This window comes from Kryptolebias marmoratus, linkage group LG19 (genome assembly GCF_001649575.2).
Source record: "Kryptolebias marmoratus isolate JLee-2015 linkage group LG19, ASM164957v2, whole genome shotgun sequence".
Taxonomy (NCBI): domain Eukaryota; kingdom Metazoa; phylum Chordata; class Actinopteri; order Cyprinodontiformes; family Rivulidae; genus Kryptolebias; species Kryptolebias marmoratus.
Genome location: NC_051448.1, coordinates 2,238,437 through 2,255,639, shown reverse-complemented (window position 1 = coordinate 2,255,639; position 17,203 = coordinate 2,238,437). Strand labels below are relative to the sequence as shown.

Genomic DNA, 17,203 nt, shown 5'->3' with positions numbered 1-17,203 from the left:
CCTTCCATCCATCCATCCAACCAACCAACCAACCAACCGTCCATCCATCCATCCATCCAACCAACCAACCAACCGTCCGTCCGTCCATCCATCCATCCATCCATCCATCCATCCATCCATCCATCCATCCATCCATCCATCCATCCATATCCAGTACTGTGTCACAGGGACATCTCCTCTTCTCACTCATCTTTTTTATGCCAGTTTGAGGTGTTCTCAGATCAGCTGTCATAAAAGACATTTAGAAATAAAATGTTGTCTCAACTGATCAGAGAACGAATCAAAATGGCTAAGACCATCATCAGCCTCATCAATGCAACCATGAATATTTCAGTTACAGTAATTTTATTATAGATAGTGAACCGTGGCAGCCTCAGAGCTTGTTTTATTTAATTATTCATTATTGAGGAATAATGGGGGGAGGGGGTGTATCTGCAGGATCTGAAAAGAATAAATGCAGAAATGGTCCATTAAAACATGATCCACTATAAATTACCTAAGAAGCATTTTCCTCACTATTGTTCAGGTCTTTGTTACACACAGCATCATTTTTACTTTTAAAAATGATCCTCTTTAAAAATAAAGACATCAGTAGTTGATTATGTATGAGTTTTGTTTTCACAAGTTCTTCAACAAATCCAGATTTTATTTATCATTTTGGAGCTTTATGAAAATGAGGTATTTAATGAGCCACAATATAAAATAAGCTTACAATGTCTTTAAATGTCTATTCACCCGAGTCCCAGTCAGAGTTTTATTAAATGGTTCTGTGTTGCTGGGGAACTGGGATTTCCCAAAATGACAATTTATTTGTTTTATATAATTCCCCATTTTGTTAAATGATGTGCTAATTAAGTTTGCTCTTATTTAGATGATCAAAAATTATAGTTATTTGTATTAACAAGATAAAATAGGATAATGAATGTTAGGACAATCTGCATTTTATGTGCTGATGGGGTTAAGCCTTTCTGAGAAATCTTATTTGTGATAACAGTTTGAATTTCTTATTTTTTTTTTTTTTTACTAAACAAGTTTTAAAAAGCTGCATATGAATTGTAAAATAGGTTTAATTCTCTGTTTCATGCAGAAGCCCATCTAGAAGTCAGCCCTGCTGGTATCTCAGAGTTAAAAATGCAGACAGGAATATTCTCGGAGCTGCAGAGGTTCACTTAACATTCCCTGCGAGGATCTGCGCTGTCAGGCAGCGTAACCTAACAACTACAGGGAAACAAACAGAGCTGAGGACTGACACCGATTCATGCAGAAGGACCCCAGCTGGAGTTTGAACTCAGTTCTGCTGCCCCTAGTGTCTGAAAATAAAAATGCAAGTTTAAATCAAACCTAAACATTAATTCAAAATATGCATATAAATACAAAATAACTCATTTTGATTAAATTTTACACAATGTTTATAGATTATATTAAAATCTATTAACAGTGTGAACACGATTTTATTGTTACTGCAGGATGAGTTACAGCTAATCATCATTTTATCCACAAACTAAGATATACTTGCAAATAAAATATTAGTAAAGTATCAAAAGAGCATATAAAGACAAAAACAGAGAAAGTACGCTGAAGCAGAATTTAAAGACAACAAATATTGTTTGAAGGAACTGAAAAGATCTTAATGTGTGTCTATGGGAACCATGTTTGTAAATAAAGTTAAATATTTTGAAAAGTATAAAAAGTCACCCACTTCCTGAATGAGCTGAACATGATGATAAATGAACAGCTAAAACTGTCAAATTAAAGTTGAACATGGGTAAATATTAGGTTAAAGCTGCACAGACATTAACATGAATGCTGCTTCATTATCTGAATGGTGTCGGTGACGTCATCGCGCGGGGCGGAGTCTGGGTGCAGCAGCGAGAGCAGGAGGTGGAAGTGAGTCTCCTCTTCATTATTACTGAATCAGCTGCAGCATCCTGAGACACAGAGACAGAGAGAGGTGTGTCTGCTACACCGGAGCTGAGGACAGACCGGGGGACACCGAGGGACAGACACACAGACCGGGGACAGACACAAAACGGTCCCATCATGGCGTCAAAGTGTCCAAAATGCGACAAGACGGTGTATTTCGGTGAGTTTCCTGCAGACAGGCCGCTGCCCGGTGTCGTGATTGTTACCGGAGGGATCATCTGCCGGGGGGTGGGGAGGTGGTGGTGGGGGGGTTATTCTGTTAATGTGAATACTGAATGAAGTCTAACATCCTTTCTCATCGATAAGTTCATTCAGTCACAGTTTATAGATCATAATGGTTATTAATGGGAACTTAAAATATCATCATCCACTGAAATGATTTCTTTTAACCTATTAATTTAAATAAAACTCATGGTTGGATAATTGCACCATAATATATCTCAATTCCGTCTAATTCTAATTCATTTTCTGTGTGTTTATGTTCATTAATGCATTTTTATAGAAGAATATTGAAGGATACATTTGATTATTGTTACACTATGTGTTTTTTGTGGTAAATGTTTCTTACCTGTGACAGTGAATCAGCTTTACTTTGTTTCTGAATAAACACAAACTAACAATAAGCCTGAGATAAAGTAAATATATTACTCTGAATTTTGTGGAAACAAATATCCGCTTTGTAAATAAAATCTACCATCTTTAGCTTATCTTCAATGTGCTTTCCTGTTACATATGGAGCATTTACATCAGTTTATTTTTGTTGTGCTAAAAATAGCCGGTCATACAATTGTAGCATCAATCAGACTTTAATTATACACAGCAGTCCCAGCGTGTGTCTATACTTAGTGATATTTATATTCAGAGGCATGGGGGCCTGATGATGTGATAAAATGATGGAGGGAAACGAGGCTGTAATTGTGTCGACATAGAGGTAATGGTTCCTTTGACAGAACATATTTGATGTAATGGATATTTTAATTTGCAGTGTGACTGGGGTCAAATTCCATCAAAGTTTTTTATTTAAAATATTTTATTAAACAAACTGTGGAAAATGATCTACTTGAATATAAAACCAGATGTTCAAAACTTTTACTTTTATCCCATTTTTAGACCATTTTAAGACCTAAAATCAATCAACAATGAGCTCCAGGATGATGTCAGTAAGATCAGCATTAAAAAGATTTATATTCTGTTATTATCTTACTCTGTTCTGTCTGATGGAGCAGAGCTTTAAAGCTTTATAAAAACAACATTTTTTATGTTTTTTCCTCATCTTCACAGCTGAATGAAGGCTGAAAACTGAGGCAGCTGCTGGAGCTGAGTTGGACAGTCAAAGTTGTCCTCTGTGGAGGACATCTGTAAACCTGAACATCTCCCTCCCCCTGCATGCTTCTGAATTAACTCATTCTGTCATCTACAGAGGACATCTAGGGCTTTCCAATGACACCAGATATGAAGGGGTGGGGCTTTACCTTACAAAGATTGGGGAATTTAAAAAAATAAATGTAATTAAACAATATTTTTTCCTGCTAGTCAGGAGGAAATGACAGAAACCTAAAGACAAAAGAATAATTTATTCATTTATTTTTTGCCTTTTTGTTCTGACTTGGAACAGAAGCCGATTGTGTCGTGTTGATAACGTTCAGGGATGTGGGATAAAAAAGCTGAGACGTTATTACAGCAGATTCATTCACTGCTGAGCTCCACGGATGTTCTGGCGTTCCAGATGTGAGGTGAAAGTGACAGTTTTTCTGCCAAACGGCTCCAGAAACGTCTCGGCTTCAGATTCCGACTCTAATAATCAGTTTGCTCTGCCGCTGCAGCCCACCAGGCAGTAATGGTTTCACTATCTGTGGATAAGATTGCAGGGAGCCATTAACAGGCCTGTTGGCTGCTGGACTTCAGCAGATATGTTCTCTCACCGGGCAGGAAAAAAAAAGCTCTTCTTTGCTTTTAAGTTTAAGTACAGTGAGGTGATTTATACTGGGGTCACCATTATCTTATTTTTCTTTCCTGAGTTTGATCTATGCAGCTTATTGGTCTGGTAAATAATTAATTGATTGCACATTTGTTTTATGGATCGACTGTCTTTTTGTTCTTCCTCCTTCATTTCCCTGGAGAACAGCCGAACCCCGCCCTGCAGCCTGACGTCTTCTTATCTAATATCTGAAACTCTGCAGTAAACCTGATGTTCCTAAAGATGAGCATCTTAAAAGAAACATGTTCTCCATCATGCATTGAATGTTGTTTGGTAGCATCTGCAGAGGAAATGAACCAGTGTGGTATAAAATACATCATTTCTGTTTCCAGCCTCTGAGTTTACAGAAACATTAACCTCAGTTTCTGTTGATGCATTTCAGTTTTTACTTGAGCGTAAACCCATGATTTGATTATTGCAACAAAGAAAATTCCATTAAAAATGCTGGACATTTGTTAAAAGAGGAAGTGGTAAAAAAAAAAAAAAAACACTTTCTCCAAAAATGTAATGTGAATGCTGTGCGTTTAATGACTTTACTGAGTTGTTAATGTTAAAAGAAGAACAACAGAAGAAAAACACAACCATTGGCTAAAAGCTGAAAATTTCAAAACTGTAGCTAAAAGCTAACATCTAGCAAAGCAGTATCTAAAAGCTAAACTTTTCAAAACCATTGCTAGAAGCTAAAATAACCAAAACTGTAGCTACAAGATAAAATTAGTAAAACTATAATGAGCAAAACTAAAATGAAGAAAACTGTAGCTAAAAGCTAACATTAGCAAAGCTGGAGCTAATAGCTAAAATGAATTAAATAGCAGCTAAAAATTAAAATATGTTAGATTGATTTAAAAACTAAAATGATGATATCTGAAGAAAATAAAACATTTAATGAAAATATTTCCCTGGAAATTATAGACTTTGATGCTTTTATAAAGTAACTGTAATTTTTTTAGCAGATTTCTAAAGTTTAACTTTAATTAAAGAATAAAAACTAAACAGAGTGAAACGGCTGATGTCCTCCGGTTGTGTGACAGCCGAGCAGCCGCTGAGTCGGAACAGGAAGTGTCAGGTTGTGTCAGTATCTGCTGGAGTATTTCAGGAGGAGAAGAAACAGATAAAAGTTTGTTGGTGGACTTCCTGCTCCCTCTGTTCATCCATCTGTGTTTCAGACAAAAGTCTCTGTTCCTGGAGCGGCTGAGCTCGAACAAAAGGCTTTTTATCTGTAATCGACTGCAATAATTGTCGTGATCGAGGTCAGAAAAAGGCCAGCTTGTGTAAAGAGGCAGAACCACGTTTTTGGATATAATGTTTCGCTTGTTCCTTTGTGAGTTTGAGTTCATGCTAACTATCTCACGAACCACCCGATAAATTTTAATTAAACTTTCAGAAAGTAATTACTGGATGTATACATACAGCTGATTAACATGTGAAATTAACCCGGTTCAACATGGCTGCCTCAGCTATTCAACCTGAAATAACACCAAATGGCTACAACTCTGGTTATTACACAGATATTGAACTAAACTTTGTTAGGGTGGTAGCTGAGAGTCATTCACAACACATACTCTGAGCACGACATCTCACTAAATCACACAATATTATTTCATGGTTTGACCAAAATGGCTACAACTCCATTATTTCTCCACATAAGAGGATCTTAGTCTAAGCCTCAGCAGGCGATGGACCTTTAATTTATAAAGTTATGAGAATAATTGTAACACTTACAGAAAATGTGCAATTTTAAAGAGAGAAAGACTCTTCATCATCCTGCGTCCAAACAAGACCAGTAAAATGTGAGCATCACTTTTTATTCACACATCGAGGGACAGTTCACCTGTTCAGAGCCATCAGATAAATCACTTTGTCCCACTTCTTCTGCCGTTGTCTCTGATTGTTGCCTGGCAACTGGTCCTGACCAAGAAATGGGCCGAGAGCGCCCGTTAAATCTGAGAGATGCTCGGAGGAGAACTTCCCAACGGCTCCTAAAAGCACAAAGACGCGTCGAAGTTCTGCTCTGTCAAACAGAAGAAAACAAATTGGTTCAGGTTTTAGATGACAGGTGAGCTGTGGGCGTCGGGGTTACGACAATATTGTTCTCCAGTGAAGCTGCGCGGCTGAAAGAACAGACAGAAGCTGCAGAAAATGGACTGAAATGTATAAAATAGAAATGTGTGAGTCACTGCATTGACCTTTGAAATGCTGTGGAAAGAATGTGCTTTAGGCTGATATGAACTCTTAAGAGGCTGTTAAGTGTTTTTATCGCTTCAGACAGTCGACGCTGTGACACAGCTGCTCTGTTATTACTCCCCGCAGATTGCTGCTTGGGCTTCGTGCTCACATTGTGTCAAACATAATTGTTGTGGCTCTTTGCCAGCAAAAAGCTCCGTAATAAGAAGAATAATAAATGTTGCTTAATTGCAAGATTTTAGGTGGATTTGTGTGTAAACAAATGGTCACGTTTTGTTTTTTTTAGATAAAATGTGATTTAATTCAAACATGTAATCAGGATTAAATGGACCCAGAAACATAACTCTACGGAGTAAAAGCAGGTTACAGAAACAGGCAAATGAAGAAGAAAATATACGTTTACAAATCAAGTTAAAAGTATTTAAAACAAAGAAATCATGTCAGCTGAGTAAAGTTAAACAGATCAGTGACGTTTGTCTGGGAGTGAAAGGTTCTGTCGGAGCAGCAGGTCATCACTGACATGTAGGTGGAAGGAAAAAGGTCAGAAATGACAAATCATGGCTTTTCTTCATCTCTCTGAGGTCTTCATCATCTTAACATCCTTCATGTCTTCTTCTGGAGTTTTTCTCGGAGCAGATTAAAGAAAGAATGTGCCTCTTTAAGTTTCTCCATTTGTTTCTGTCAAAGAAAGGAACCTTTAACAGACAAGAATTTAGTGTTTTTATTAACTTTCAATTAAATATTTTTTTCCACATATTTTCATGGGAAGATTATTTTTTCTGTTTTCATAGAATTAAAATCTGATTTAACTTTGCTTTCTGTTTTTTTGTTTGTTACATTTATTTAAAAAAATGTTAATATTTTATATTCCCCCCCCCTCCACAGCGGAGAAGGTGTCGTCTTTAGGAAAAGATTGGCACAAATTCTGTCTGAAATGTGAACGCTGCAACAAGATGCTGAACCCAGGAGGCCATGCTGAGGTGAGCCGAGCGGAGGCGTCTTATTCACAACATCAGGAGGTTATAGAGAAGCATGAAGAGACATCAGGGCTTTCAAAGAGTCATAATAACCAAGGAACAATCAGTATTTCAGATATAAGATTTCAGTAGAATGACAATCGTCTTTGAAATATTTTTTCCCATTTAAAGACTTTAGAAACTCACATTACCTTAAAGGAAATGTGTTGCTGGCAGTGAAGAATAAATGGTTTAGCAGACGAGCTGCTGCTGATCCAGATGCAGCTGGAGTCCAAACCGAGCTGTTTGCAGGGCGTGGCTCATCAGAAAGGACAGGAAGTGTAGAGCCGCGAAATAAAGTGACTCAGATTCTTCAAACCAGGTTTGATTTTAGGCTTTATTCTTAAAGCTGAACAAACACATCAAAACTCAAATAAACGACACTGAGGCAGAAGAAGCCAGAAGTTGAAGCCACAAAGGACAAGCGCCCCCTAGTGGCTGGCTCCAGGTCAGTTTCTAAGCAAATAGGTCATGACTTAAAAATAAAAATACACTTCTAATCATCTTTTTCAGGTGTTGATTTTTGTTGATTCATGTAGCTCTTGCCTTACTGACGTATGTTCAAATATGCATTTTTCCCGATATGTTTAGTTTAAATTAGTTATCTGTGTCATGTTGCACTGTGATTGACAGCCTGTTAGCGAGTCGGATGGGGGGGTTTCATCGAGGGTGCAGCCCCACATCCTGTGTGTAACCTCTGGTTCAAAAATAAACTTTAGTTTTAAATGATGGCAGAAGATGGAGACACTCTGTCTGTCTTCTTTAATGTCACTCTCAGCTCGGTTCAAAGTAACTTTTAGAAGTTAACGGCTCATGAGTCTGTTGTTCACAGCACAGTTATCAGACTGTCAGATTATCGGTTCAGCAGCTTTTACTGTTTTTAATCAGCTTCTAAAGGAAACTAATTCTCTGAATCATGCTGAGGTGATAACTGTGATCTCGCCAGTGAAAGACTTCACAGCAGACACTTACTGAGTGAGAAAAACGACGCAGTTCAGTCCGTTCACAATTCATTGTGGACCGAAATGAAGTGCATGGATGATTGCCTACAAAACTGAAAACATCTGAAATATCTTTTTGTTCATCATCACAGAAATTCCAGCATCTGGTTGATGAAAAGTTGTTACTGTAGACTGAACAGTTTTGCATATTTCCTGTCTGAAATCAGACTAAAACAGACACATTAGTCTCTGTTGCTATAAACACACAGTTTGCAGAGAGCGTGTCTTTTTTATTTAAATAAAGAGAATAACAGAGCACAGACTGGACTGATGCTCATTTTTAGCTCTTCTGTTTTGTGCTATGAATAGCTTTGAACAAAAAAAGAGAGTTGATAAATGCTCTTCTTCTTTTGTTGACATTGATATGGAGATTCAGACAGAAACTTAACTTTTACAGCAGAAAATCTTTTCTTCCTGTCTGTCTCATTGTGCAGCACGATGGGAAACCTTACTGCCACAAGCCGTGCTACGCCGCCCTCTTTGGACCGAAAGGTTCTGTTCCTTCCTCACGATTATCAAAAATGATCATCCCGTCTTGATCATTTTCAGGTTTGCAGCTGCACTTTTCTTTTTTTTTTTTATAATAGGAGTGAACATTGGCGGAGCTGGTTCCTACTTGTACGACTCTCCTGTCAACGAAGCCCCTGCAGCCGTTTCTATGGAAACAAATGCCAAACCAGAAGAGAAGAAAGCCCCCGCACGGGGACCAGTGAAGGGTGAGAAAAATGTGGAACAGAAATAGAAACCCTGTCACGTGTTGGAATAAAACAAAGTGTCAGAAATCTGCTTTTCTTCTCGGAGGACTGGCTTTATTTGATGCTTGTTGTTTTTTAAACTTGTGACACTTAACAATGACCAAATAAACTTGAAGCATTTCATGCAAAACTAAATAAAACGAATATCTAATCGTCTCGTTTTGTTTTTTTCAGCTGCAAGCTTCTCGTCTTTCTCTGGAGGACCCAACATCTGCCCCAGGTGCAACAAGACGGTGTATTTCGGTGAGCAGCTTCGTATTTCTCTGGTTTCATATGAGCGTTGGAATGTGACTTAGTGGACTGGTTGCCGTGGTGACCGTCTCCGCGGCGGTGCTTCTGTGTGCAGCTGAGAAGGTGTCGTCTCTGGGGAAGAACTGGCACCGGCCCTGCCTTCGCTGCGAGAGGTGCAGTAAGACTCTGGCTCCGGGCAGCCACGCAGAGGTGAGCGCTGGACAAAAAAAACTGGAATTCATGGAGCGGGGCTTTCATTGCCACAGGGAGCCTCAGATTTAATTAAACATACTAACCAAACGGTGTCAAGAAGTAAAATTAAAAATGTCATCAAGCTGTCCGTATATTATTTTAGAGGAAGTGTAATTTAAAATCCTCACTGCTCACAGATAAAAACCTATAAAAAGAGGAGTTGTTTTCTTCCTGTTGCAGCACGATGGACAGCCTTACTGCCACAAGCCCTGCTACGCCGTGCTGTTTGGACCCAAAGGTATGAAGACAGAAATAATACCAGTGCTGCTGCTGAAAAAGAATCAATACATGAAAGCACCATGTTCCCAAACTGAGGTTTGTTTAGAGCTTCAAAAGGTTATTAAAGGAAGCTGTGCTGAAAAACTGCTGAGAAATGTCAGAATCAGTCTGAGGAAGTCAGAGAACAAAATATTAAAGAACTAAAACTGAAATCTATCACTGAGGTTTACACCAAGTTAGTGTTGTCAGGCTGATCATTCATCATTTGAATATTCTGGCAAACAATTATTTCAGTTAAATGCACAAAGCTTCTTATAGATTCATTTATTTACATTCATTCATCCATTTTCTTTACTCGCTTCTCTTCTTTCCGGGTCGTGGAAAGCTGATCTCTGTCTCCTGCAGTCACTGTGTGAGAGGCGGGGGACACCTGGACATGTCTCCAGTCCATCACAGGGACACATAGAGACAAATAAGACAGACAACCATTCACACTCTCACCTGGGGCGTAGTTTAGAGTTACCAGTTAACCTAACATGCATGTTAACATGCAACTCCACCCAGAAAGGCCCCGGGTCAGGAAGAGATCCTGGGAGGCGACATCTCTTCGTTTATTCATCATAAATTAAATTTTAAAATTGAAATTAAATAAATACAAACAAACCACAAAGGGACTCTGAAGAAGCGTTTCCTGTTAACAACAGAGGCCAGAATTATCTACAAGCTGTTTGTCGGCAGGAGTTTCTTCGCTCTCTGGGCTGAAATAACTCGTTAAAGTTCTGCTTCCTCTCAGGAGTTAACACCGGAGGAGTCGGCAGCTACATCTACGATGATCCTGAAGCCGAGGCGCAGCCTTAAAGTCAGCCGGACACACGAAGACCTCCAGGAGCCTCGGCGTCTCGTTGATCTGCCTTCGATAGTCATTAGAGTGACAAACGATATGTGCTAGTCTCACAGGAAGGGAAACTTAGATATTTATGTTGTATTTGTATATTGTTTATATTATCTATTTTTTGTACTGAAACAAACCTTTAATAGTCCTTCTGCGTGAGATTTAGATTTGCTTTTAGGTTCATCGGTTCTCTTTGCCAAATATTTATTAACCTTTTATTGTAGTGGATTTCAGCTCCTGTGTTTTTCCTCTTTTATCAGTAGGATTAGACATTTGTGCACTTCCAACATGTACTGTATGACTCCAAAATGTACCAGCCCACCTTTCTATTGTCAGTGTTTTTGAACAAGTTTATCTTAGTTTAAAAAGGAAAGATAAAAGTTAGAAATCCTCACACAGAGACGAACATTTTACTAAAGGCTGGTCAGCTGTTCATCCTGTTTTATACAATAAAAATGTAGGGAAACAAACTGTGTTCAGTGTTTTTTATCTGTCAAAACAGCAACCATATTCATGTTATAATTCTGTAAGTTTAATTTAATATAATATGTTAAAATGTACCGTTTTAATTTGGACTCTAATTGAACTGTTTATAATTGGAATTGAAAATAATTCTCTCTGACCTTTGTTATGAATGTGTTTATTACTATTTCCTGTAAAATGTGGGTACAAATTAATAACTGATCAAACAATACCTTACAAATAAAAAGACGTTTATTTAGTGAGTTTATAATAGTTCAAAACAGATGTATTTGCTATGAAAACAGTTTGTTTGTTTGCTAATTTAGATTTAAACCACGCCCTCTTCCGGTAAAACGAAACCCGGAAAAGAAGTAATGTTAAGTTAAACAGAATAATACCGTCGGAAGGCAAAGTTTGTCTACAAAATAAGTGCTTTAAAAGAAACAAAAATATTACAATTTGTCATTATTATTGTGGCCAAATTATGCTGTATAATCATAAAAAAATCAGAAATAAACTACCTTACTTATCTTACATTCAGAGAAATAGATCTAAACATTTACAGTATTTTTGAACATTGGCATAAACAAAATCTATCTATTAGCATTTTTATTTGTGTTTAATAAATTTAACTTTTTGTACAAGTGTAGTAACATTTATTTTTATAGCACCTTTCAGGGTATTACAAAGTGCATCAAGTACTAGAAAAGTACTACAAACTTGTACAATAGTTAAGTTTTAGTTGCAGTCTATTCTGTCTGACCTATTGTGATTATTGTGATTATATTTTTATTATTTATTGTTGTTGCTGTTTATTTTTATTAGCTGTTTTATGTGTAAAATAAAAATGAGCCTCTGCGTCGTTCGCAACTAATCCTTTTATTTTGAAAGGTCACATCGGAAGTGACGTGTTTTATTGTGATTAGCTTAACGCAGGAGCGTCTTACCGTCATTAGCTGAAACAGCCCCGCTGCGCCACATCACAGAAAGTGGTCCAACGACCTTTTAGCAGCCGCAGGAATTTAAAATCCACCAGATTGCAGCCGGAAGCTTCCGAGAAGACGAAAAGAAATTAAATTTGTTTTTTTAGAGTTTTCTGCGTGAGCACTAATCGAAAACCGAAAGTTAGCCGCGTAGCTAACAGTTAGCTTGTGACGTTGTTGACAAAAACAACTTGGTCGCGCAAAGGGTTTTCACAGCCTGTTTATGTTTTCATCACAACAAAGAGATGTTGGACGGAACTCCTGCAAACGGTGACGAAGCCATTATTGGCGACGTGGAAAACAACAACCCGGTACCGGGCGGAAAAGCGACGAAGCAGGCGCTGCTGGCGAAGAAAGGAGGGAGGAAGCCGCTGCTGCATCACCAGAAAGCCCCGCGGAACTGCCCGAATGTCCGCCTGTCGGACCACAACAACAACATCACCCTCCTGAGCAGCTCCACGGCTCAGCCCGGGACCCACGGACCCGTCAGCAACCAGAACCTCCATCATGTCAAACAAGGAGCCAGGAAAGAGGCGAGTTATCACTGACAGGCCTCAACTAACAATCATTATTACTCAGAAACACAGGAAGTTAGCTTGAATAAAACCAGGGATAAGTTCTAGGAAAAGTATTACAAGTATCATCATATCACGTGTTTGTGTTTTTAAAGTGGGGTTCTTGTTATTTTGTGACAGTACAGGTACTAAATGATGCCTTACTCCTACCAAATTAATAGCATATAAATGTAAGTTTTCTGATTCATGTAAGGTGTGTTGAAACTAAAAAGAGCCCGAGGCATCAACAGTGACGCAGTTCAGCTCAGGCTCGTTGTGAAGCTGTGGAAAAACCAGCTTAACTTCCTCATTCTGTCACTTTCTGACTGAAGCTGAAGGAAAAGTTCCTGATTGTGTCACAGCAGCAGTCAGGTGTCTGCAGTCTGAGGAGCTGAATAAGAATTTAAAATGTTCTTTAGAGTCACGTTAACTGGGGTTTTCTTCAAATCCAGTGTGTGCCCACAGGAGGTTCGAAACACAGGAAGGGTAATAACAAATGTTTGATCAGTATTCTGACTCATAACATCACATGACTGCAGAAAGTGAACACAGGACCGGGCGTGGGTGGATCCGGTCTGGGCTGTTTCAGATGAAACCTGACGCCAACTGTTAGTTATTTCATTTATGTGCTAACAAAACAAAATGTGTTCTTTTACCTAATCAGACTTAGAGGCCAACTGAGAACTCATATTTTCATATTCATATTATGTTATAATATGTTATAACATGATGGGTTTAAAATGTGTGTTAAGTTATAGAAGTGGTTTTTAATGGTTGTTTTTTTTTATTTTTTAGGTGCTGAAATCCAAAGGTGGCAGATCAGAGCGAGCGGCTATCCAACCAGGAAGCCAACCTCCACGCCACCTTCCCAGACACGATCAGATCAACCACAATGTGAACACCAGGAGCCACAAACCCAAACAGAGCCAAACACCCGCTGGGTCCCCGTCCTCGAAGAAGAACGACAGCCGCACCCCGAAGAAGCCTTCGTCTTCCCACCTGCCTCACCCTCAGGAGCAGAAGAAAGCCCTCCTGGTCTTCAACAGCGTGAAGATCGTAAGCAGCCCCCCCACCAAAGCCGAGTACTTCAAAGATGGTGAAAAGACCTACGCTGGGGCCAAGTTCAGCGAGCCGCCCTCGCCCAGCGTCCTACCCAAACCCCCCAGTCACTGGGTCGGAGAAAACGGGCCTCAGCAGAGCAGCCAGAGCCGGGAGCAAATGACTGTTCACCTGAAGTCTCTGCTGAAAGTTCAGGATTAAAGCGTCTGATTGAAGCTGACCCTCACATTCAGTCCAATCAGAAAATCATCGAGATAAACCCAGTTCGGCCTTCAACACTGCAATATAATGTGGGTTCTTCTGCACCGTGGTACAGTTTTCCTTCAGACAACCTTTCTGAACACTTTGGACACGCTGTGTTGCTGCTTGAAGTCCGACCGACATGCCGTGCATGTCAGGTCTCTGTCAGAGATGAAAGAAAGAGTTTTAGTTACTGACTCAGACAGATTCTGTTGTTGCTTTCCCAGCAGCAGCAGCACAGCCACTGCTTCAAAGTGATGACGGCTCTTTGGAAGAGGCAGTCATGTGTTCGACTTTTTAAAACTTCTCTGTAAATGTACAGAATATATTGTAAACATATATTTGTGTATATTTCTTATTTTACCTGAGATTCTAGTTTTGTTACTAAGAATTTTTCAAAAACAAAGTCCTCTGTGAACTGAAGCACTTTGGTACGACTCCTCCAGTGAGACTTGATGGATTTAAGACTTTTCTTACGGATTTGCACTGAAAACTTAACCGAGGAAAGCCAGGTGCTGAACTCTGATCTCGACCAGCCAACTTCCAGTTCCTGACTGGGAACTTTGCAAAATGGCTTTGATGAGGGACATGAGAAGGCCTCGGCTCCGGGCTGAACACGGGTCCAACTGATGGGAAGTTAAATCAGGGAAGGTGAAGCTGAAGAGGCTGCTGAAGCCTCGGAAAACGTGTTTGAAACATCTCACATGAAGCTGCTGCAGGAGCAAGCCATCCACCCATCCACCCATCCACCCATCCATCCATCCATCCATCCATCCATCCATCCATCCACCCACCCATCCATCCATCCATCCATCCATCCATCCACCCACCCATCCATCTATCCATCCATCCATCCATCCATCCACAAAGTGTTTTCTTCCGTTTAGACTTGTTTTGCACTGATTCAGGGCGTGTCCACGTGAAGCTGGCTAAAATCAGGGTCGTCTTTGTTTCCTTTTCTTCATCCAACCTTCTCTAACACTCGTCCCAGCAGAGCTTAGGAGCCGGGCGTGTTTTAAATGTCTCTGGCTTCATAATCAGTCATTTTAAAACGTGGAAACATTAACTGCTGCTTTTTGTTGTTAGTTTTATCCGGAGATGTCGCACTTTAAATGAGCTGAGTATTTCAGGAGGTTTCTCACTCAGCTGCCTCTCTTCACAGACGTGTTTGTGACAATCGAGCCGTGTGGCGTCCGGGTTTTAAGTTTCTGAAAGTCCTGGCCCGTTTTTGTGTGCACGGCTTACAAAACCGTATTCTTGGTCAGGCACTTTTCTCTTCTTTTTGTTGTCCATCTCGGTCCACATCGGCTTGTTGACAGCCGCCACATGTTTATTATTTATCCTGCTGGAGCACACCTTAGAAATGAAGACGGGCGGATCTGGAGCAGGTTTTAATATGAATGATTCTTTATTCGCAGCAGATTTTAGACCTGAACATGTTTTCTGTCAGAGGAGTCAGAATTCGTCTCCAGGCGGGTTGGCGTCGCCCGTGACAAGTCTGTGACACAAATGTTTTGATTATGTTCAGAACTGAATCGCCCTCTGCGCCCCATGGGAGGAAGCTGAAAACAGTAACATATTCTGGAGGCTGCCTCATGAATACAACCGATAACTGACAGAAAAATGATGTTTGGGTTTAAAGTCTTTGTGAAAATCACCTTCAGCTCCTAAAAGACCATTTTTTCTGTTTTCTCTCATCTTGAGCCATCAGTCAAAACAATATATTTAATATAATTTATTTTGCTTTGATTAGAAATATTGTTCTGGACTGATCTGATGTTGGTCTGCAGCTCAGTGATTAAAAAACAGAAAAACTGCTTTTTGTTCTGGTGATTCTGGAGTTCTGACACTTTGAGCCGAAACAGTTTTTACAAACTAACACAGCTTCATGTGGACACAGTTTTACTTTGTATAACATTTTTAAAAAAGGGGATTTATTTTCACTTACCTCTTCTTGTTTCTCCACTTTGTTTTGTTTACGGCCGTTTTTCTGATCTTCTCCACAGACGAAGTGTTTTTCTCTTTGGATCCTGGTTCTGACCTCTGTGACGTCAGCCAGGAGGAAACTTGTATTCCTGTTGCACACTTTACATTTTATTGCAGTGTTTCAGTCATGTCATGCAAGATATAAAAATATTCTTCATGGCACAACTTGTGAAAAAATAAAAAAGTTTTACAAAATAATTGATAATGAAATTAAAAATAACATTAAAATATTGGCTACCAACCTGTTTGTTGTTTGTGCTCATTATAAGAATTATAAGGTTAATAATTTAAAATAACAGAAGTTTCACTTATGAATGAAAAGTGATGTTATGGATCAGTTTAGATTCACTTTCACTTAAACATTTAAACTGTTTAGTTTGTTTCTGTGTCGAACTAAAGCAACTTTTTATTAAATCTAGTCAAATGTTAATTCTTCTAGTTACTGTTTTTTTTTTTAGGCACAAAAAACAGGAATCTGTCAGGGATGTGCGGTCAGGGGAGTTAGGTGTCATCATGACAAGAAAAAAAATGGATAACATAAAATGAATAATAATATTTGTCCACTGATCTTTATGTATGACTAATTTCAAACATTTTTATAGTCAAAATTGCTGAAATTGCATGTTTCCTGTTTAAATACAAGGGTGAAACGCGAGCCTCCATCACAAACTGCGATTGTCCCTTGCCTGTTGCCGTATCGCTGCATGTCGCCAATATAATGGTTTATATACCCTGATTTTCCACAGTCTGGATAATGTCTTTAACCATTTCCGTTTAATGTTTATTAGTGACATTTAAAACCGCAGTGAGAAGGCACAGGGTGAGGCAGGTAGTACTCTGCCGCACCGGAGGGGGCGCACGTGAGCCAACGGCTGCTTGTTGCTGCGGTCCTTTTAAGCAGAGGCGAGTGAGAGTCACGTGCTCTGCCGGGAGCCGTTAATTTTTGTGTTTTGCTCCGTCGGACTGCCTAAATGGAAGAGGATAATATATCTAAGCTTGAAAATTTCTCCAAACCTGGACTTTTAGTCAAAAAGGGAAGTGATTAAGAACAGAAGAGCTGAAAGATTTGCTTCAAACTTCGGATCAGAAGGTAAGTCGCTCCTTCCAAACGGAGTGGTACACCTGTTGGCTGTCCTCCGAAAAACCGCCTTTTACTGCTTTCCCTGCTTTTTGTTCCTAACTTGTTACAATGTCTGGACTAACACGGGATATTGTGACCTGAAAAATTTACCTCGAAGCCTTAGCAAAAAAAAAAAAACCAAAACATTTTGGAAGCTCAAGGATCGATCTGGGTTTAAACGAACAGCGGAGATTCAATATTAGCATCCACAATACGATGCTGAAGTTGGCATTAAATTCTAGCGTCGAATAGCTAAAGGGCGATTCCACCTAATTTTTCACTACCATCCGCGTCTTTAATTGATTCTAATTTAAAAACTACTGCACCTAGACACTTCAAACCTGGACT

At 39.3% G+C, this 17,203-nt stretch overlaps 2 protein-coding genes across 2 annotated transcripts; both read left to right on the top strand.

The window, feature by feature from the left end:
* The first annotated feature begins 1,860 nt into the window (after nt 1-1,860).
* On the top strand, nt 1,861-10,934 carry LOC108247050 (cysteine-rich protein 2). Its single transcript, XM_017434906.3, has 8 exons — nt 1,861-2,083; nt 6,971-7,065; nt 8,537-8,594; nt 8,690-8,818; nt 9,032-9,100; nt 9,204-9,298; nt 9,521-9,578; nt 10,353-10,934. Exons 1-8 carry the CDS (start codon nt 2,041-2,043, stop codon nt 10,415-10,417), a joined length of 612 nt encoding a protein of 203 aa, XP_017290395.1. The 5' UTR covers nt 1,861-2,040; the 3' UTR covers nt 10,418-10,934.
* Nucleotides 10,935-11,851: 917 nt separating this feature from the next.
* On the top strand, nt 11,852-15,976 carry pnrc1 (proline-rich nuclear receptor coactivator 1). The gene is made up of 2 exons (XM_017434903.3): nt 11,852-12,429; nt 13,246-15,976. The coding sequence occupies exons 1-2, from the start codon at nt 12,142-12,144 to the stop codon at nt 13,708-13,710; spliced, it is 753 nt and encodes a 250-aa protein (XP_017290392.1). The 5' UTR covers nt 11,852-12,141; the 3' UTR covers nt 13,711-15,976.
* The last annotated feature ends 1,227 nt before the right edge of the window (nt 15,977-17,203 follow it).